The sequence below is a fragment of the Pseudophryne corroboree genome, chromosome 1 (assembly GCF_028390025.1).
Source record: "Pseudophryne corroboree isolate aPseCor3 chromosome 1, aPseCor3.hap2, whole genome shotgun sequence".
Taxonomy (NCBI): Eukaryota; Metazoa; Chordata; class Amphibia; order Anura; family Myobatrachidae; genus Pseudophryne; species Pseudophryne corroboree.
Window position 1 is genome coordinate 538307292 of NC_086444.1, and position 21981 is coordinate 538329272.

The following is a 21981-nucleotide window of genomic DNA, read 5'->3' on the forward strand; positions in this document are numbered from 1 at the left end:
GGGGATCCAGTCGATTAGCTTCGATCTGAGGTCCGACACCTGATGCCGGGATGTCATAAAGTGCCGGGCTACTGGCAGTGTAGCTGTCCCCGATGTGATTGCTTGGTGGATAGATGTTCTGTGGTTGGCCATCCTGTCGCGGAATCGCCTGGAGGTCATCCCGACATAGTAAAGACCACATGGGCAGGTTAAAATATAGATGAGATGGTCCATCATACAGTGCAGTCTATATTTGATCGCTATCAGTCGTCCAGAGTGGGGATGTGGAAAAGATGGTCCTGTCAGCATACCTCTGCAAGTAGTGCAACCTGTACACCTGAAGCAACCAGGGCGTCGTTCATGGAGCCATGTAGATGTCGTGGAGGGGCTGTGCCCAACCAGAGGTCTCATCAGTAGTTGTTTAAGGTTTGACGCTCTGCGGAAGGCCATCATAGGGGGAGCACTTTTTTTCAGTTTAAGATGGTCGTCTGTTGTAAGGATCGGCCAATGTTTACGGATTGATCTGGTCACATTATTGGATTGATTACTATATGTGGTGGTAAACACCATCCGGTTCGTCGCTGGTGTACCCTGGGTGTTGGTTATGGGTCCAGCAAACTTCTTCCTGGCTTTCAGTAAGCACCCTGCAATTATCTCCTTCTTGTAGCCTCGTTGTAAGAATCGCGTGGTCATCTCAGACAGTTGGCTCTCCATGGACTCATTTTCAGAATTATACCGCATCACTCTGAGGAATTGTGAGACTGGGAGGTTATTTTTTAAGGCCGGTGGATGTTGACTACTAGAGAGTAGCATAGTGTTTCTGTCAGTGTGTTTTCTGTATAGACTCGTGCTAATGCGGCCCTCTTCCAGAGTAACAGTTATGTCCAAAAAATTGATGCTTCGTGAGTCACTCTGACACGTGAATTTTACCGGGCTTTCGAGTCCATTCAAAGAGCTGATCATCTGGTTGAATGTTTCCATGGAGCCTTTCCATACTAAGAAAATGTCATCTATAAAACGTTTATAGAATAGTATCTGAGTCCCATATTTAGGCAGGATGTGCGATTGCTCATATTCGGTCATAAATATGTTCGCATAGGCCGGTGCGAGATTCGATCCCATAGCCTGTTGTAGATAATACTTTCCTCAATACAAAAAATGATTTTGTTTAAGGACTAGATTTGCTAGTTCCAAAAGGAATTCTATTGGTGGTCCGGTGGGTGGTTGTTGTAATAGTGCTCTTTCTAATGCTTGAAGGCCTTGTTCATGGGGGATGATGGTGTATAGGGAACACACATCCATTGTCGCCAGTAGAATGTTGTCCAAGTCTGGAGGTAAAGTGGACAATTTTTGGAGAAAATCTGAAGTATCCCGCACATAGCTACTGCTGAGTTGTACTATGTGTCGTACTATGTTGTAAAAAAGTGTCGATATAAATGGCCAGTGGTTGTAGAAGCGAGTTTCTGGCCGAAATGATTGGCCTGCCTGGTGGGTGTACGAGGGTCTTATGGATCTTGGGGATGGTGTACATAATGGGGCACACCGGAAAGTCAACAGTCAAGAATTCATATGTGTGTTTATCGATATGTTGTGATTGGAACCCTAGACGTAGTAGGTCATCCACCCTTGTTTTTATATTAGGGATTGGGTTGCTCTGGAGACAGGTATAGGTCAAGTCATCAGTCAGCTGTCTCACTATTTCTGTGTTGTAATCATCCCAATCCTGCACTACCACCGCACCACCCTTATCAGCTGGCCTAATGACAATGCTGGTATCTTTTTTTTGCGCAGTTAGAGCCTTACGTTCTGCACTAGATAGGTTATCAAAGCGTTTTTTAGGGGTGGGCATAAGTGCATCATGTTCAACAAGCCGGGTGAAGGTCCTAATACTAGGGTTAGAGGAGGTCGGATCGAATGTGGACGGCCTATGGAGACGAGTGCTCTCTCCCTCCAGATCTGTGGGAAAATATTCCCGTAGTCTGAGTTTACGGCCAAATTTATATATATTGACTGTGGTGTCAAACTGGCTATGGGGAGTCGTGGGGACAAATGAGAGGCCTCTGGAAAGAAGTTTTAATGTGGCCTCATCTAGGGTCTTACTGGATAAGTTAAAGACTAATTCAGGTTCTTGTCTCTGCATTTGCGCCATGTGTCTCCCCTTCCTTGGGTGCGTTCTCCGCGGTTTACGGCTGGCGGTCGGCTGGCGGTGGCGGTGTGATCTAAAAAAGGTCTTTGTGGTGGGCGGCTATCAGAGGATTCTGTCTCAGAGGCCGATGCGGAAGAGGCAGTTTCGTAAAAATTAGGCTGTCTATGCCCTGGTCTGCGTGTTCTATAGGGCCTTTGTGGTCTACTTGATCTAGAGTCGCCAATCAGCCACCTATACACCATATGGTTTTGATAATCAGACGTAACAGTAGAGAGTTTACTGCATTTGAATGCAGTAATCTCGTTTTTTATAGGTGTCTACCTGGGTCTGCAATTTATCGATCAAGTTGTTGGTCCTGTCGTTCCTAATGGTGACCAGGTGTGTCTCGTTGAAGATATTAATCTGTGCTTTAACTTTCTTCAACTCGGTACCGACCTCCTCTATAACCAAAAGCATAAGGTCCAGAGAGCACTTATTCAGGACACCACACCACAGACTACAGAAAGTGGGGTTATTTCTACCTAATGTCGGTATATTGTTGACCCTGATACCCCTGGGTATCTGTTTCTTCCTATGATATTCGGATAGGAACTGTCCGTGTAGGGTAAGGTCTATTTCCCTTCTCCTAAGTCTGAGGAGTTGATGGTATAAATCAGTCGGAGTCTCAGCCGGGAGTGTATCGAAGTCTAGTTGGTCAAATAAGAATTTATCTGCATCATCGTCCGTGAGGGAAATTACACCATGTTCAGTGGGTGCTCCAGTTTCCTACCTTACTTTGACTCATGCTGCACTGCTGTACCCATTGATTCTGTTGCTGTATACCTTGAAAAAGGTACTGGTGTGGACCGAAACGTTGGACACTTCCTGGAAACTGTGAGATAGACTTTACAATAAATGTGAACTTTTTAGATTTTATAGTATATATATATATATATATATATATATATATAGTACTTTCAATTGGTCATGGAAAACATTATATGAAAATGCATGTTGCCATAGAGACCATTGTGCCTTATAATCAATGCAGGGAAATTATCCCATTTGCATGTTTATTTTTCCAAGTATAAACAGCTAAATAATGGGGGTAAGTTGCAATAAGGGAGATTGCTATAGTCTTCAGTGAGTCAGGGTGATTGTTACTATTTCAGGGAGTTATCCCTGACAGGGGCCTATTAAGAGAGGGGGGTGAGCAGTTTCTGTCCGGGCCCCCTCCTCTCTAGCAGGTAGTGACAGTGACTCTGAGCACTATGTGGTGCACAGATCTGCAGAGTTGGATATAAAATGGAAGTAAGTTACACAAAAGAAACATTCTAGCAAAAAAGTGTCAGCATAGGCATAAGGGGCTATTTTTTTTACAAGTCGTCATCATCATCATCACCATCATCATCATCATCATCATCATCAGTGCATATGTCTTTATCAATTCATGTCTTTATCAATTCCATATAGCAAGTTCAAAATATATACCTCTTAAAAGGTAACATTTGCAAAAATGTGCATGGTTTTCCAAGAATTTTGCCTACATGAGAACTCTTCCCACCCCACTTCCATCTCTTCGGCTGTAAGGATCAATGCTCCCAAATTGCACAGGATTTTATATAGCTACATTTGTGTGCTCTTATTTTCTAAGTATTTAGAAAGTGAATTCATGCAAATGATCCTATGAAATGAACATCAACTCTTATGAGTCCAGCAGCAAGCATGAGGCTAAAGAAAAATATCATGCTACACAGCTACTCTGACCTGGCAGGTAACCATGCAACACTAAAGCAAAAGTCTTCTTCTGAACCAGAAGAGGCATATGACATTTCCGGGCATATCGTTCAGATGTGCACACCCGAATGTGCGTTCCTGCCGGTGGTACACAAGATCGTCTGGTTAGCCATGCTGCACAGCCATCCAGAAGATATTGTGCATGATGCCATGCTGTATTTGGCAGCATGGCATGGTATGTTGCACCTCCGTACCACTGCATCGTGCTGATGTGTACCAGGCCTTAGTAAGCTTGTTTGCCATGTCCACCTTATGTTTCATGTCATTATGTTATTTATTTGCATCATGATACCATTCATATACAGTGATACATAATGGCCCTCATTTCCGAGTTGTTCGCTCATTAGTGGTTTTCGCAACGGAGCGATTTGTCGCAAACTGCGCATGCGCAATGTTCGCAGTGCGTCTGTGCCAAGTAAATTTGCCAAAAAGTTAGGTATTTTACTCACGGCTTAACGAAGAAATTTCTTTGTTCTGGTGATCGTAGTGTGATTGACAGGAAGTGGGTGTTTCTGGGCGGAAACTGGCCGTTTTATGGGTGTGTGCGGGAAAAACGCTGCCGTTTCTGGGAAAAACGCGGGAGTGGCTGGAGAAACGGGGGAGTGTCTGGGCGAACGCTGGGTGTGTTTGTGACGTCAAACCAGGAACGAAACGGACTGAACTGATCGCAGTGGCAGAGTAAGTGTTGAGCTACTCAGAAACTGCAAAGAAATTTCTATTCGCAATTATGCAAATCTTTCGTTCGCAATTCTGCTAAGCTAAGATTCACTCCCAGTAGGCGGCGGCTTAGCGTGTGCAATGCTGCTAAAAGCAGCTAGCGAGCGAACAACTCGGAATGAGGGCCAATATGTTAATACGGGATGTAATTGTGTGACCGCTGGTCAGGAGTCCGCCGGTCACAATACCGATGCTAGGATCCCGCCCCCTAACAATCACGATAGTCGGCATACCGACTAACAGGGACTATTCCCACTCATGGGTGTCCATGACATCCATAGAGTGGGAATAGAACTAGAGATGAGCGCCTGAAATTTTTCGGGTTTTGTGTTTTGGTTTTGTGTTCGGTTCCGCGGCCGTGTTTTGGGTTCGAACGCGTTTTGGCAAAACCTCACCGAATTATTTTTGTCGGATTCGGGTGTGTTTTGGATTCGGGTGTTTTTTTCCAAAAACACTAAAAAACAGCTTAAATCATAGAATTTGGGGGTCATTTTGATCCCAAAGTATTATTAACCTCAAAAACCATAATTTACACTCATTTTCAGTCTATTCTGAATACCTCACACCTCACAATATTATTTTTAGTCCTAAAATTTGCACCGAGGTCGCTGTGTGAGTAAGATAAGCGACCCTAGTGGCCGACACAAACACCGGGCCCATCTAGGAGTGGCACTGCAGTGTCACGCAGGATGTCCCTTCCAAAAAACCCTCCCCAAACAGCACATGACGCAAAGAAAAAAAGAGGCGCAATGAGGTAGCTGTGTGAGTAAGATTAGCGACCCTAGTGGCCGACACAAACACCGGGCCCATCTAGGAGTGGCACTGCAGTGTCACGCAGGATGGCCCTTCCAAAAAACCCTCCCCAAACAGCACATGACGCAAAGAAAAAAAGAGGCGCAATGAGGTAGCTGACTGTGTGAGTAAGATTAGCGACCCTAGTGGCCGACACAAACACCGGGCACATCTAGGAGTGGCACTGCAGTGTCACGCAGGATGTCCCTTCCAAAAAACCCTCCCCAAACAGCACATGACGCAAAGAAAAAAAGAGGCGCAATGAGGTAGCTGTGTGAGTAAGATTAGCGACCCTAGTGGCCGACACAAACACCGGGCCCATCTAGGAGTGGCACTGCAGTGTCACGCAGGATGTCCCTTCCAAAAAACCCTCCCCAATCAGCACATGATGCAAAGAAAAAGAAAAGAAAAAAGAGGTGCAAGATGGAATTGTCCTTGGGCCCTCCCACCCACCCTTATGTTGTATAAACAAAACAGGACATGCACACTTTAACCAACCCATCATTTCAGTGACAGGGTCTGCCACACGACTGTGACTGATATGACGGGTTGGTTTGGACCCCCCCCAAAAAAGAAGCAATTAATCTCTCCTTGCACAAACTGGCTCTACAGAGGCAAGATGTCCACCTCATCTTCACCCTCCGATATATCACCGTGTACATCCCCCTCCTCACAGATTATCAATTCGTCCCCACTGGAATCCACCATCTCAGCTCCCTGTGTACTTTGTGGAGGCAATTGCTGCTGGTCAATGTCTCCGCGGAGGAATTGATTATAATTCATTTTAATGAACATCATCTTCTCCACATTTTCTGGATGTAACCTCGTACGCCGATTGCTGACAAGGTGAGCGGCGGCACTAAACACTCTTTCGGAGTACACACTTGTGGGAGGGCAACTTAGGTAGAATAAAGCCAGTTTGTGCAAGGGCCTCCAAATTGCCTCTTTTTCCTGCCAGTATAAGTACGGACTGTGTGACGTGCCTACTTGGATGCGGTCACTCATATAATCCTCCACCATTCTATCAATGTTGAGAGAATCATATGCAGTGACAGTAGACGACATGTCCGTAATCGTTGTCAGGTCCTTCAGTCCGGACCAGATGTCAGCATCAGCAGTCGCTCCAGACTGCCCTGCATCACCGCCAGCGGGTGGGCTCGGAATTCTGAGCCTTTTCCTCGCACCCCCAGTTGCGGGAGAATGTGAAGGAGGAGATGTTGACAGGTCGCGTTCCGCTTGACTTGACAATTTTGTCACCAGCAGGTCTTTCAACCCCAGCAGACCTGTGTCTGCCGGAAAGAGAGATCCAAGGTAGGCTTTAAATCTAGGATCGAGCACGGTGGCCAAAATGTAGTGCTCTGATTTCAACAGATTGACCACCCGTGAATCCTTGTTAAGCGAATTAAGGGCTGCATCCACAAGTCCCACATGCCTAGCGGAATCGCTCCGTGTTAGCTCCTTCTTCAATGCCTCCAGCTTCTTCTGCAAAAGCCTGATGAGGGGAATGACCTGACTCAGGCTGGCAGTGTCTGAACTGACTTCACGTGTGGCAAGTTCAAAGGGCATCAGAACCTTGCACAACGTTGAAATCATTCTCCACTGCACTTGAGACAGGTGCATTCCATCTCCTATATCGTGCTCAATTGTATAGGCTTGAATGGCCTTTTGCTGCTCCTCCAACCTCTGAAGCATATAGAGGGTTGAATTCCACCTCGTTACCACTTCTTGCTTCAGATGATGGCAGGGCAGGTTCAGTAGTTTTTGGTGGTGCTCCAGTCTTCTGTACGTGGTGCCTGTACGCCGAAAGTGTCCCGCAATTTTTCTGGCCACCGACAGCATCTCTTGCACGCCCCTGTCGTTTTTTAAAAAATTCTGCACCACCAAATTCAAGGTATGTGCAAAACATGGGACGTGCTGGAATTTGCCCATATTTAATGCACACACAATATTGCTGGCGTTGTCCGATGCCACAAATCCACAGGAGAGTCCAATTGGGGTAAGCCATTCCGCGATGATCTTCCTCAGTTGCCGTAAGAGGTTTTCAGCTGTGTGCGTATTCTGGAAAGCGGTGATACAAAGCGTAGCCTGCCTAGGAAAGAGTTGGCGTTTGCGAGATGCTGCTACTGGTGCCGCCGCTGCTGTTCTTGCGGCGGGAGTCCATACATCTACCCAGTGGGCTGTCACAGTCATATAGTCCTGACCCTGCCCTGCTCCACTTGTCCACATGTCCGTGGTTAAGTGGACATTGGGTACAACTGCATTTTTTAGGACACTGGTGAGTCTTTTTCTGACGTCCGTGTACATTCTCGGTATCGCCTGCCTAGAGAAGTGGAACCTAGATGGTATTTGGTAACGGGGGCACACTGCCTCAATAAATTGTCTAGTTCCCTGTGAACTAACGGCGGATACCGGACGCACGTCTAACACCAACATAGTTGTCAAGGACTCAGTTATCCGCTTTGCAGTAGGATGACTGCTGTGATATTTCATCTTCCTCGCAAAGGACTGTTGAACAGTCAATTGCTTACTGGAAGTAGTACAAGTGGGCTTACGACTTCCCCTCTGGGATGACCATCGACTCCCAGCGGCAACAACAGCAGCGCCAGCAGCAGTAGGCGTTACACGCAAGGATGCATCGGAGGAATCCCAGGCAGGAGAGGACTCGTCAGACTTGCCAGTGACATGGCCTGCAGGACTATTGGCATTCCTGGGGAAGGAGGAAATTGACACTGAGGGAGTTGGTGGGGTGGTTTGCGTGAGCTTGGTTACAAGAGGAAGGGATTTACTGGTCAGTGGACTGCTTCCGCTGTCACCCAAAGTTTTTGAACTTGTCACTGACTTATTATGAATGCGCTGCAGGTGACGTATAAGGGAGGATGTTCCGAGGTGGTTAACGTCCTTACCCCTACTTATTACAGCTTGACAAAGGGAACACACGGCTTGACACCTGTTGTCCGCATTTCTGGTGAAATACCTCCACACCGAAGAGCTGATTTTTTTGGTATTTTCACCTGGCATGTCAACGGCCATATTCCTCCCACGGACAACAGGTGTCTCCCCGGGTGCCTGACTTAAACAAACCACCTCACCATCAGAATCCTTCTGGTCAATTTCCTCCCCAGCGCCAGCAACACCCATATCCTCCTCATCCTGGTGTACTTCAACACTGACATCTTCAATCTGACTATCAGGAACTGGACTGCGGGTGCTCCTTCCAGCACTTGCAGGGGGCATGCAAATAGTGGAAGGCGCATGCTCTTCACGTCCAGTGTTGGGAAGGTCAGGCATCGCAACCGACACAATTGGACTCTCCTTGTGGATTTGGGATTTCAAAGAACGCACAGTTCTTTGCGGTGCTTTTGCCAGCTTGAGTCTTTTCAGTTTTCTAGCGAGAGGCTGAGTGCTTCCATCCTCATGTGAAGCTGAACCACTAGCCATGAACATAGGCCAGGGCCTCAGCCGTTCCTTGCCACTCCGTGTGGTAAATGGCATATTGGCAAGTTTACGCTTCTCCTCCGACAATTTTATTTTAGGTTTTGGAGTCCTTTTTTTTCTGATATTTGGTGTTTTGGATTTGACATGCTCTGTACTATGACATTGGGCATCGGCCTTGGCAGACGACGTTGCTGGCATTTCATCGTCTCGGCCATGACTAGTGGCAGCAGCTTCAGCACGAGGTGGAAGTGGATCTTGATCTTTCCCTAATTTTGGAACCTCAACTTTTTTGTTCTCCATATTTTATAGGCAGAACTAAAAGGCACCTCAGGTAAACAATGGAGATGGATGGATTGGATACTAGTATACAATTATGGACGGACTGCCACGGTTAGGTGGTATAAAAAAACCACGGTTAGGTGGTATATATTGTAATACAATTATGGATGGACGGACTGCCTGCCGAGTGCCGACACAGAGGTAGCCACAGCCGTGAACTACCGCACTGTACACTGGTTGATAAAGAGATAGTAGTATACTCGTAACAACTAGTATGACTGACTATGACGGTATAAAGAATGAAAAAAAAACCACGGTTAGGTGGTATATATTGTAATACAATTATGGATGGACGGACTGCCTGCCGAGTTCCGACACAGAGGTAGCCACAGCCGTGAACTACCGCACTGTACACTGGTTGATAAAGAGATAGTAGTATACTCGTAACAACTAGTATGACTGACTATGACGGTATAAAGAATGAAAAAAAAACCACGGTTAGGTGGTATATATTATAATACAATTATGGATGGACGGACTGCCTGCCGAGTGCCGACACAGAGGTAGCCACAGCCGTGAACTACCGCACTGTACACTGGTTGATAAAGAGATAGTAGTATACTCGTAACAACTAGTATGACTGACTATGACGGTATAAAGAATGAAAAAAAAACCACGGTTAGGTGGTATATATTATAATACAATTATGGATGGACGGACTGCCTGCCGACTGCCGACACAGAGGTAGCCACAGCCGTGAACTACCGCACTGTACACTGGTTGATAAAGAGATAGTAGTATACTCGTAACAACTAGTATGACACTATGACGGTATAAAGAATGAAAAAAAAACCACGGTTAGGTGGTATATATTATAATACAATTATGGATGGACGGACTGCCTGCCGACTGCCGACACAGAGGTAGCCACAGCCGTGAACTACCGCACTGTACACTGGTTGATAAAGAGATAGTAGTATACTCGTAACAACTAGTATGACACTATGACGGTATAAAGAATGAAAAAAAAACCACGGTTAGGTGGTATATATTATAATAATACAATTATGGATGGACGGACTGCCTGCCGACTGCCGACACAGAGGTAGCCACAGCCGTGAACTACCGCACTGTACACTGGTTGATAAAGAGATAGTAGTATACTCGTAACAACTAGTATGACTATGACGACGGTATAAAGAAAGAAAAAAAAATACCACGGTTAGGTGGTATATAATTATACAATTATGGATGGACGGACTGCCTGCCGAGTGCCGACTGCCGACACAGAGGTAGCCACAGCCGTGAACTACCGCACTGTACTGTGTCTGCTGCTAATATAGACTGGTTGATAAAGAGATAGTATACAACAATATACTACTATACTGGTGGTCAGGCACTGGTCACCACTAGTCACACTGGCAGTGGCACTCCTGCAGCAAAAGTGTGCACTGTTTAATTTTAAATTAATATAATATTATGTACTCCTGGCTCCTGCTATAACAACCTGCAGTGCTCCCCAGTCTCCCCCACAATTATTATAAGCTTTTATACATTGATGTGCAGCACACTGGGCTGAGCTGAGTGCACACAGACTGAGTCACACTGTGTGACTGCTGTGTATCGTTTTTTTCAGGCAGAGAACGGATATAGCAGAGAACGGATATATTAAATAAAAGTTAACTTAACAACAACTGCACTGGTCACTGTGGTAAACTCTGTCTGCACAATCTCTCTCTCTCTCTCTCTCTTCTAATCTATTCTAATGGAGAGGACGCCAGCCACGTCCTCTCCCTATCAATCTCAATGCACGTGTGAAAATGGCGGCGACGCGCGGCTCCTTATATAGAATCCGAGTCTCGCGAGAATCCGACAGCGTCATGATGACGTTCGGGCGCGCTCGGGTTAACCGAGCAAGGCGGGAAGATCCGAGTCGCTCGGACCCGTGAAAAAAAAAGTGAAGTTCGTGCGGGTTCGGATTCAAAGAAACCGAACCCGCTCATCTCTAAATAGAACCTGTGGATGAGCGCAGCTCGCCACCGAGACCGCATGGGGCTTCGTAGTGCTTGCCCGCCCGCCGGGCATCTCAAAGCCAGGATCCCGACGTCGGTATGGTGACCGGCAGTCTCCTGACCACCGGTCACACATACCCAACCCGTTAATACTATAAAGGGTAATAATAAGTCTACCAATGTAATAAAAACTTTCAGATATAGGGGGTAATTCCAAGTTGATCGCAGCAGGAACTTTGTTAGCAGTTGGGCAAAACCATGTGCACTGCAGGGGAGGCAGATATAACATGTGCAGAAAGAGTTAGATTTAGGTGGGTTTTTTTGTTTCTGTGCAGGGTAAATACTGGCTGCTTTATTTTTACACTGCAATTTAGATTGCAGATTGAACACACCCCAACCAAATCTAACTCTCTCTGCACATGTTATATCTGCCTCCCCTGCAGTGCACATGGTTTTGCCCAACTGCTAACAAAATTCCTGCTGCGATCAACTTGGAATTACCCCCATAATACAGTAACACATAATTACCTGTCCTCTTACTCTCATGAATGAATGAAGACTCTGGGGGGAATGTAATAGAGTGCGAGAACCAGAAGTGCAGGACTTTATCTGAGTTCTCACATATTTTTTAAAGCAATCAGTTACACAACAAAATAAGATGGGTTTGCTGTGTATCTAATTGGCGCTTTAAAAAAATGTGAGAATTCAGATGAAGTCCCGCACTTCTGGTTCTCGCACTCTATTACATTCCCCGCTCTGTCTGTAACAATACCATCATAAGTATACGTAAGAGAGTATTTTCAATGCATAAACATATCCCATGTAGATCATTTTTTACCCTATAATGTTAATGCTTTCCATCTTTGATTGCCTCCTGCTAATTACCAAACCCCTATTAACTGACATTAAAAAAATTGCTATGCCAACACATTATGAAAATACATGCAGAAGCGTATTATCATTATTTGGAGAAAACCAGAGTGAAAAAACACACAACATGGAGGAAGACGTGACACAGTAACAGCTTTTCGTATGGGCAAGCCAAAGTTAATCATCTTTGAGCTACTCCAAAAAATATAGTAATTGAGCCAGCATGCTGTTAGAGAAACACATGATGCTATTATTCTGGTAACACATTTTCCTTCATTTAGAGTGTTTAGAATATTTTTGTTAGATAACACTTCCATTGCCAGCATTCCTTACTGTAATGTTTCTGGCCATGAATTCTGGAACTTCATCATTTGTAGGGTTAATTAATATGTAAAATGGCTTCTCCAATGAGCGATATTTCCCATCGATGACATACAATGTAAACTGGTCTGCAGTTGGCTCTAGGCGATGATGTCTTGACTGTACATAGTTTATGTTACGAGATATGATGTCCTTCAGTAGAAATGAATCTGGGTAACAGAAGTATTTTACTTTTTTTTTACAAGAACGAATAAAAATATTTAGAAAACAGATGAAAGTCTAACCCAAGCAAGAACCAATTTTTAAGACAGTTTTCTATTCTGCTGACTGCAAAATAGGAATCTGTGAAGAAGGATATAGGCATGTAAATAAAGAGTCGCCCTTGGGTAATAAACATCACAATTGAGATTGACTATGTATATGCACATCCGCAGGCAAGCCAGTTATCTCCTTTGCACCTCAACTACTATAAGCCAGGCTGCAGGCAATTTTAGTACTTGCTTTTCAATACTATCAGCTGTATACTGTATACATACTTTCACCATCATAGCTACAAAAAATTAAAATCAACCTTCCACCCTTTCCATTTTGACAGATATTTTGCATAATGTACCATGTTTAAACAAGGTGGCAGCATTTCTGGAAAGATAACAACATTCCATTGTAGCTTTATAAAATAACGCATCATGCTGTGGAAAGTCTATTATGGGAACAATTAAATATGTAAAATCATGGTGATCATTTAAGAAGGAACTATGCATATTAAAAATTGACTTTTATTTGTTTTATGAATGCTCCTTATCAGCAAAGAGCAGGGATAGGCAACCTTCAGTACTCCGGTTATTTTGGTTAGCTTGCTGAGGATTGAGGGAAATGGCATTCGGCAACAGGAGCTTAAAGGCTGCCTGCTCTAGTGTATGAATGATCATTTATAACAGTGTTTACTTACCAATACGTATCCCCATGTTACTTTTCTCAAACCCGGGAGATGGGAGGATATTTTCAATGTAGCCGTATTGAGGAGGAGACACCAGTATAAATTGCAAGGTGTTACTGTCAGTGTCAGGGTCGTTAGCAAATAAGTGGCTCACTGTTAGTGTGCTTGACTTGCCCTCATCCACAGTAAATATTTCACCTGTTCAAGAAACAAGTTCAGAGGTGGTAAGACAATGTTGGCTTTTGGTAGTCTGCTATGTGTACTAAAGTGCAGTTAAACGTGTGTACATATTTGTGTGCTTTTACAACTTGTCAAACACAATTTGCTGGACATAAGGTAAAGCTTATGCTCCCAGTCTGTAGAAAATGGCACAAATTTTGCACAATTGCTTGTGAAAACGTATGTTCAGATTTTTGTCTAATGTATTCCAAAAAAAGATCGGTCAGCAGTGCTTATTTACAAAGTAGCACAAAGTATGGCTGTGGTGTTATGAAAATGCTTTTGAGTTGTGACTGTTTTAATGGGTCAGGTCATGGATATGGGCAGTAAAATAGCATCCGTTATAAAGCAAGTGTATAATAGAGAGCATGCCAGTTTAAATAGATATGTAGGGGGCGTTGCTGACCACTGTGGGATAAGAAAAAGTGCAAAGTGATGTAGAAAGAGTGAACAGCATTACAGCACAATTGTTAGCATTGCTACATCACAGCGCTGGGAACATGGGTTTTATTTGGCTTATTGTGAAATTAATTATAGTGTGTGTGTTTGTGTGCTAGATATTACAGCCTACAAGCACTAGTAGAGTGGCGACTGATGCTGCGGAGTATGGTGGTGCGACATAACTAAAAAAAATAATAACGGTAAAACCTTCATAGATGTAAATCCTATGCAATTGGCAGAGATGGGGTTTTTAACCAGTATACTGTATTATTAAAACATTTTTGTTGCCAAAATTGGAATGACATTAGCTATCTATCTATCTATCTATCTATCTATCTATCTATCTATCTATCTATCTATCTATCGTGGCAGGAGAGCTACTTTGCCACCTGTAAGCTATACACAGGGTCCTGGGGGTAGATGGGAAGTGTGAATGGACCAGGTACCCATCCATTTGGCCCAGACCAGGTCTTATAGGCTTCTTAGCCCAAGAAGCTGCTTCATCAGCCAGCACCTGGGTGCTGGGTTTAAAGCAGATTCTCTCCCATGAGTCATGGCTCCTGAAGGCAATTAGTGTCCAGGTGATAGGCCTGCTAGGGACAGTGGGATCCGGAGGGCTGGGCCACTAGTATCAGGATGCCGGGACCTGAAGGGTTCCTTATTAAGTAATAGGGAGTGAGGAAGGGCCTAACCTCCCTGGTTGTTTATACTAAAGACAGTGATATTTCTTTTATGTATATCTTTGTTTTTGAGCTACCTGAATAAAAGGTATTTGTTGTTTTTGCACAAGCCTCAAGTCGGTCGTTGGTGGATTTTGTAGCAGAGCACATTCTAGCAAGTCTCCTGTTACAATATATATATATATATATATATATATATATATGGATGTGTGTGTGTGTGTGTGTGTGTGTGTGTGTGTGTGTGTGTGTGTGTGTGTGTGTGTGTGTGTGTTCCAGCATAACTCGGGAATGCCTGGAGCAATTTACACCAAACTTGGTACACATATGACTTACACTCTGAAATGAAATACTCTCGGGGTAAGATACCCCTAGCACCCCTGGGGGTAGGGGTGGGAAGGGGGTGACATGTAAAAATGCATAGTTTTCGGGCATAACTCCGGAATGCCTGGACAAATTTACACCAAACTTGATACACATGTGACTTACAATCTGGACAAATATACAGTGTGGGTAAGACACCCCTAGTGCCCCTAGGGGTGGGGGTGGGAAGGCTATGACATGTAAAAATCCATAGTTTTCAGCATAATTCTGAAATGCATGAAGCAATTTACACAGAGGCATACATGGGTAGGGGCAGAGATACCCACGTGTAAGGTCAGAGGCACACACGGGTAGGGGCAGAGGGTAGGGGCAGAGGCACCCACAGGTAAGGATAGAGGCAGCCATGGGTAGGGGCAGAGGCACCCACTGGTAGGGGCAGAGGCACCCACGGGTAGGGGCAGAGGCACCCACAGGTAAGGATAGAGGCACACACGGATAGGGGCAGAGGCACACACGGGTAGGGGCATAGGCATACGGATAGGAGCAGAGTCACCTACGGATAAGGGCAGATGCACACACCGGTAGGGGCAGAGGTATACTGTTGTGTCAAAGCTAAGCAAGGAGACCTAGGGCCCTTTGACATAGAGTCAGCCTGCAAACCTAACAAATTTAACATACAGCGGGCGGAGCTTGTCCTGTCGTCCCAGCATTTACAGCACTGAGCAGGGCAGTATCAGAGGCGGGATGGGGCAGAGAAGGAGGTGGAGTATTCTCCTCAGCACCAGCATTTTGACAGCATCAATCCGGGGAAGCCCAGAGGTGCTGCCTTACAAAGATTGCCATAAATTCCATAGTGAAGCACGGGTATTCAGCTAGTACTGATATAAAAATATGCTTGCAAAAATAATACCACAGTAGATATAGTGTATACTGCAACATTTATACATTTAACATTGTGATGAAATTAGCCCTGCATATCCCCCAAACCACGTTCCAATCTGCCCCCAAACACAGTCCTTGGAATGAAACTCAACCCACTGTCTCATAAACTGCACCTCTTTCAAAAGCAGATATTTGGGAGGGATGTAATTGCCAGTTTGAGACTTGAAATGTCAACAATGAGAATGGGGACAATGTTAGGTCACACACAGCATGCCAGCATGCTAATAATGTGATTTCCAGCATCTTAGCAGGGTCGACTTTACAACTTCAAACATCATGGTAAAGCATCAGGTAAAGTTGTATGGACGTCACTGTTAGATTGCTTGAAATCTCATTGTTAGCATGTTGGCATGCCATGTTCAATCTGACAGTGTCCCTGTTCTCACTGCCAACAGTTTAAAAGTTTAAAATACATACAGATGTAGCCATGCTCATCTTTGCTGCGATGCAGTATGCATGGCATGCCAAGCTGCAACTATTCACAGCCAGCGATTGCTCCATTTATTCCTTTAGTAGCAGCCTGGCATGCCATGCAGCATGCTATGGTGCAACATGCCGAATCGCAGATGGCTACATCTGTATTGAATCCATTTGGGACTGTCCCACCAAAATCAGGTCAGATGAGAGAGTCGTTATTCTCACGCAGTTATTGAGACCCCTGGGGAGCTCATCCAAACACCCAGTTTATAGGGATATGAAATATGTCTTACATACATGTAGCTATGTTTTCTAGATTTAACTAGAGTGCTGTATGAGCTGCACTGTGAGATGAGGACTCTGCCGCTGTGACCCCTGGTTCATTAAAGTTCTTATATGCATTTAGTGACTGTAATTAAGGACAGTACCCACAGCTGACACCCAATGTACTAGTCACCCTGATTCTCACATAAGGGTGTAATAGCCCCTAGATTGACCTACTTCTAGGCCAACAGGCAGTGATTAGCAATATCTCGTGTATACAGCTTGCTAATGAAAGTAAACTTATGCGTAATAAATAACAAAATTGGTGTTCTTTTTATTATTTATAGTTATATTGAAGTCCTCTTACCTATCGTAATTGTTGGTGACTGGTTATTCACTGGAAGAACAGTGATATTGAGATCATATACAGGAAATGAGTCGTGATTTGGCAATACAGGATTATGTAGTCCATTAAAACAGCAGTTTTGCACATCCGTATCCAATTCAGCATCAGAAATAACAAGTGTTAAAATGTCAAAGCAAGGCTTTATTCCAATCTCCCCACCTGCAGAATGAAATATTAACAGCTGTTACAAGCATGGCATACTCTTTACAACATTTTACCAGGTGGCTCACAAATGATTCTATATTAACTTCAAGCCTATTTTACTTCTACAACAAATGTATGCTTTCAGCAAACGTTCAGTCATTACATAGTATTTGTTTTTTCTTTTTGAATTCATTTTTTTTTTAATTTTTCATTAAAGTTTATTTTCTTATATGAATACTTTCTAATTACAGATGCACATAAAAAGTTCAATCAATAACTAAGATATGATTAACATTAGTGACTCTTTGTGTTCCTACCAGTATGTCTGTATATCACAGATCCTTCCAAAATATCCTTTTGAGAGAATCGGTCAATAGTGATTCCACCCTTCTGCACAGTGCCCCAACGAGGCTGGCGAGCAATCATGAAGGTCAACTTCACATCCTCGCTATCTGCATCAGTGGCATAGATATAATCAGCTGAAAGGACTACTTCTTCCCCCTCTGGGCAATATATGATGGGTAAAAGGTTGTCCTTCATAACTGGGGGCTCATCGTTTACTGGGGAAACCTAAAAAAATGACAATGATTAGAGAGCAGTCAGCTATTGTGGATCGTATAGGACAGTTGGCTTTAAAGGCAATCAAGCCATAGTAATAAGAGCCCAAAAACAATTTATTATGTCACATTTATTTTCCATTAGTTAAAAATTAATAAATGATGTTTAGTCATGATGCTTATTACTAAGCAGACTCATAATAATTTATAGTAACTCTTAAAACCTGCAAAGTCTGAAATACTCCACTACAGAGCGATTTTAAAGGAAAAGAGATAATTGTGAAGGGAGGTGGTATTTCTGTTATTTTCACACCCTAGATATTTTTTTAAATAATAACAAATTTCAGTAGGATATGCTATTGTATGCTGTGTATGCACACCAAAAATGTGTAACCCTTGAACGTGGCATTGCAGGGGTGGTTACATCTCCCTTGCACTACTGGGCCCCTACCAGGGCCAGTTCTAGACCTTGTGGTTCCCAGGGCGTGGCTTCTTCATAGGAAGCAGCGTGGCTTCTTCATAGGAAGCAGCATGGCCACAGTTATCCCCCTGTACTTGTGCCGCCCTGTAGCCGTGCCCCCAGTTGATGTGTCCCCAGTAGCTGTACCCCCAGTAGATTTGCCCCCAGTAGCTGTGCCCCCTGTAGCAGTGCCCCCTGTAGTAGTGCCCCCAGTAGATTTGCCCCAAGTAGCTGTTCCCCCTGTAGCAGTGCCCCCTGTAGTAGTGCCCCCAGTAGCTGTTCCCCCTGTTGCAGTGCCTCCTGTAGTAGTGCCCCCAGTATGTGCCCCCTGTAGTTGTGCCCCCTGCAGTAGCCCTGCTTGCAAACAAGAAAAACAAAAAAAATACTTACCAGCCCCGCTCCTGCTTCCGGACCGCTGCCACTGCTGCTGCTGTCTCTGGCCACTGCCATCTCCTCTCTATAGGAGAGACGACGTCATGACGTCTCTCCCATAGCAGCGCTGCACTGACACTAGGGGTCAATTATGACCTCTAGCATCAGTCAGCGACGCCGGCTGCAGCGGGCGCCCACACAGCCCACGGCGCCTGCTGCAGTCGGGGAGAGGGGGTCAGGAGTAGTTGCTCTTGCCACAGTGGCAGCGCCCTCGGGGTAGCGGTGCCCCAGGCAAAAAGCCTGTTTGCCCGTGGCAAGAGCCGCTATTGGCCCCTACAGAGCTTGGAGCCTGGGTAATCTGTACCCACTCCCCACCCTTTTGGGACCTCTGTTTTTTAAGGATAAGTCAAGTAAAGTTGTATCTGTTGATAGTGATACATTTTATCAATTTACTCAGGGCCAGATTAACAATAGGATGGTTGGTACTACAGCGCTGGGCTGCCACATAAAGCAAGGCCCATCATCAATACAGCATGATTACCAACAGCCCACAAGGCTGGACTAACAGCTGCAGTACAGAATAGTACCCCACAATGGATTTGGATAATTAATACACTGGTAAAAGAGGATTTGGGAGAATATTAAATAAAATATATTTTTCACTATGCTTGTATTTTTTATTTTTTTTAACAGTATTGATTTATGGGACTCTACAAAAGCATACCCAAGTAGTTTATGGATTTCAATTAAATAAAAGCATACCTAAGCATACCCAAGTAGTTTATAAAATAAAAGCATACCCAAGTAGTTTATAAAATAAAAGCATACCCAAGTAGTTTATGGCTGCCAATTTGCTGAGACTCGTAGTGCCACCTAACAAAAAAATATGCTTTCTTAGATGTAACTGTTTATTACACCAAAACTCACTGGGCATGGGTGTCTGGAAGGGCCCTAGTGCACAGGGTTTTTGTTTCTCATAGTGGAAAGCCCTCTTTTTTCTGGACTGATTTTCCTATGGAATTCAGCCTCATGCTAAACAGTGTTATCTGCATTTCATGGCAACCACGCCAAACTTTTCAATTCAGTTGAATTTTAGCACTCCAGATTGTTCAGTTCAGGGGTAGCCAACCCTGGTCCTTGAGAGCTAACAACAGTTCATGTTTTCCATGTCTCCTCACAGAATCACAAGTGAAGTAATTAGCTCCAACTGTGTATCTTTTAAAATGTGTCCGTTAGTAATGACTACACCTGTGCACCTGCTAGGTGAGCTGGAAAACGTGAACTGTTGGTAGCTCTCGAGGACCAGGGTTGGCTACCACTGGTTCAGTTAATAGAGATCAGAGATTTAACTGTGAATACATTAGTTAACATTCCCATATTTCCCATATTTACAAAGCAAAAACTTTCCCAATAATGTATTGAATGTTACGCTCATTAGTCTGTGGTCAATGTTGTACTACACTATCACTGTACAATTTTATAATTCCACCAACCTGTACTGTTAGAAGAAACTCAGCAAAATTGATACCATCCGTGGCTATGAACTGAATGTCATCCTGCAGGGTCTCTGAGCCATCATGTCGATACCTTGGGTAACAAGATTGCACATTAACTTACTGATCCTGGTAGTCTTAGGGGTGTAGTCAATAGATGTTGTATCCTTTCTGACGGAAAGGATCCGACATCTAAGTATTCAATGAGCGGCCAAATCCTGTCGGATTTGGCCGTTCCCGACAATGCCAACCCGACTTTTTTTAAAGTCGGATTGACATTGTCAGAAACGGGGCTATAACCTGTCTGATTTGGCCGCGTTTCCGACAGAACACGTGGATCGGCGGCTTAAGCCTCCGATCCGCGTGCTTTCTGACAAATCGGAATTCCCGGCTTGTCGGAAAATCTGAGGCATCATTGAATAGGTCGGAACCCCTTCTGACCTAAAAAAGTCGGAAACTGCCGTCTTTCCGACAAGTCGGCAGTTTGTGACAAGAATTGAATACACCCCTATATGTCTTTTTTTTTTTACTGCCAGCATGATTTGCACTGGGGTTGGTTTATTTGGCAGAGGCACACCTCCTACTTTTTTTAATTGGTAATTGCAGGTTTTATAGGTCCTGCTCAAACAGGTTGGCCAATGACAAGTTGGATAAAATGGAGAACAACCTTCTTTTTCTCATAGCCACATTAAATTACGATCAGTCTGAGCAATATCATTGATCAAAGCCAGGTGAAATCTAATGTTTATTGTAACCAAAACAATTGATTTTTTTTTACTAACAAGAACGCTGAGGTTAGTGGTATATTTAAGATAACTATAAATCTTAAAGCTTTGACATATAATAAAACAATTATTGCATCAATCCTAACCTAACTTTTAACATGCTGAGGTCTAGGTAGTTGAATTGTTCTCCTTCATTCATTGGTGTTCCGTCGAGCTGAACTATGCCATGCAGCGGTGCTCTCTGCAGAATGATTCCAAGCTGACTTTGTTTTGTGTCCTTGTCAGTGACGGAAATATGATACATTGTCAGCTGTTGAGAGCCACCTTCTTCCACCCTCATTTCATACGTCAATACCTGTCAAATAAAGGCTTTCAGTTATTCTAATGCTTCTATAGAACCAAATGTACTTGCAAATCAACAAACTGCTTCAAAGCACAATTTGGCAGCCTACATCGATGGTTCTTGCCTGTCCATAAACATTAAATAAAGTAATTAAATTCTGCGTCACTGGTATATGGTTCCTTTCTCCTGGTCTGAAATCTGTTTGCTGCTGACAGTGCAGTTTACATCTGGTCATTTATCAGCAAAGATACCAATGCGTCATTGTTTTTTAATGATAACATTATAGAACTGACACATTATTACATTATATCAAACTTTCTCCAAAAGTGATGAAAGTAATGGCGCATGTAAGGAAGAATGTGGATCAAGAAACTCAAAAAAGGGATTTGCATATTTATATTTATCTCAAATATTCAGTAAGGTACGTACATATGGAGTTTAATATTTAAAAGATTTTTTTTAAATAAAATGTGCTGCTGTTTTACTGGCTGTCAATAAATTTACTGATAATTGTTAAATATGTGTTCGGGGGGGGGGGATAATTCAGAGTTTATCGCAGCAGCAAATTTGTTAGCAGTTGGGCAAAACCATGTGCACTGCAGTGGGTGCAGATATAACATTTGCAGAGAGAGTTAGATTTGGGTGGTTTATTTTGTTTCTGTGCAGGGTAAATACTGGCTTCTTTAATTTTACACTGCAATTTAGATTTCAGTTTGAACACACCCCACCCAAATCTAACTCTCTCTGCACATGTTATATCTGCCCCTCCTGCAGTGCACATGGTTTTGCCCAACTGCTAACAAATTTGCTGCTGCAATCAACTCTGAATTACCCCCTAGATTCTCAAGTAGGATTGGAACCGGTAATTTCTCTTCCAGGAACTCAGGATTATGAGGGTTATTTAGAGGTAGATGCTATTAACCGATTCTGGAA

At 43.9% G+C, this 21981-nt stretch overlaps 1 protein-coding gene across 3 annotated transcripts in view; it reads right to left on the bottom strand.

The window, feature by feature from the left end:
* FREM1 (FRAS1 related extracellular matrix 1) overlaps positions 1 to 21981 on the bottom strand; it is a 326722-nt gene that overhangs the window by 223094 nt on the left and 81647 nt on the right. For 2 of the 3 annotated variants that reach the window (XM_063914068.1, XM_063914069.1), the window contains exons 13-18: positions 20852 to 21060; positions 19981 to 20074; positions 17416 to 17668; positions 16916 to 17113; positions 13277 to 13462; positions 12340 to 12536 (exon numbers count right to left, since the gene is read on the bottom strand). In XM_063914068.1, coding sequence (XP_063770138.1) covers positions 12340 to 12536; positions 13277 to 13462; positions 16916 to 17113; positions 17416 to 17668; positions 19981 to 20074; positions 20852 to 21060 — 1137 coding nt within the window. Of the gene's footprint in view, positions 1 to 12339; positions 12537 to 13276; positions 13463 to 16915; positions 17114 to 17415; positions 17669 to 19980; positions 20075 to 20851; positions 21061 to 21981 lie in introns of those variants that run through there. The other variant, XM_063914070.1, reaches the window with a different exon arrangement.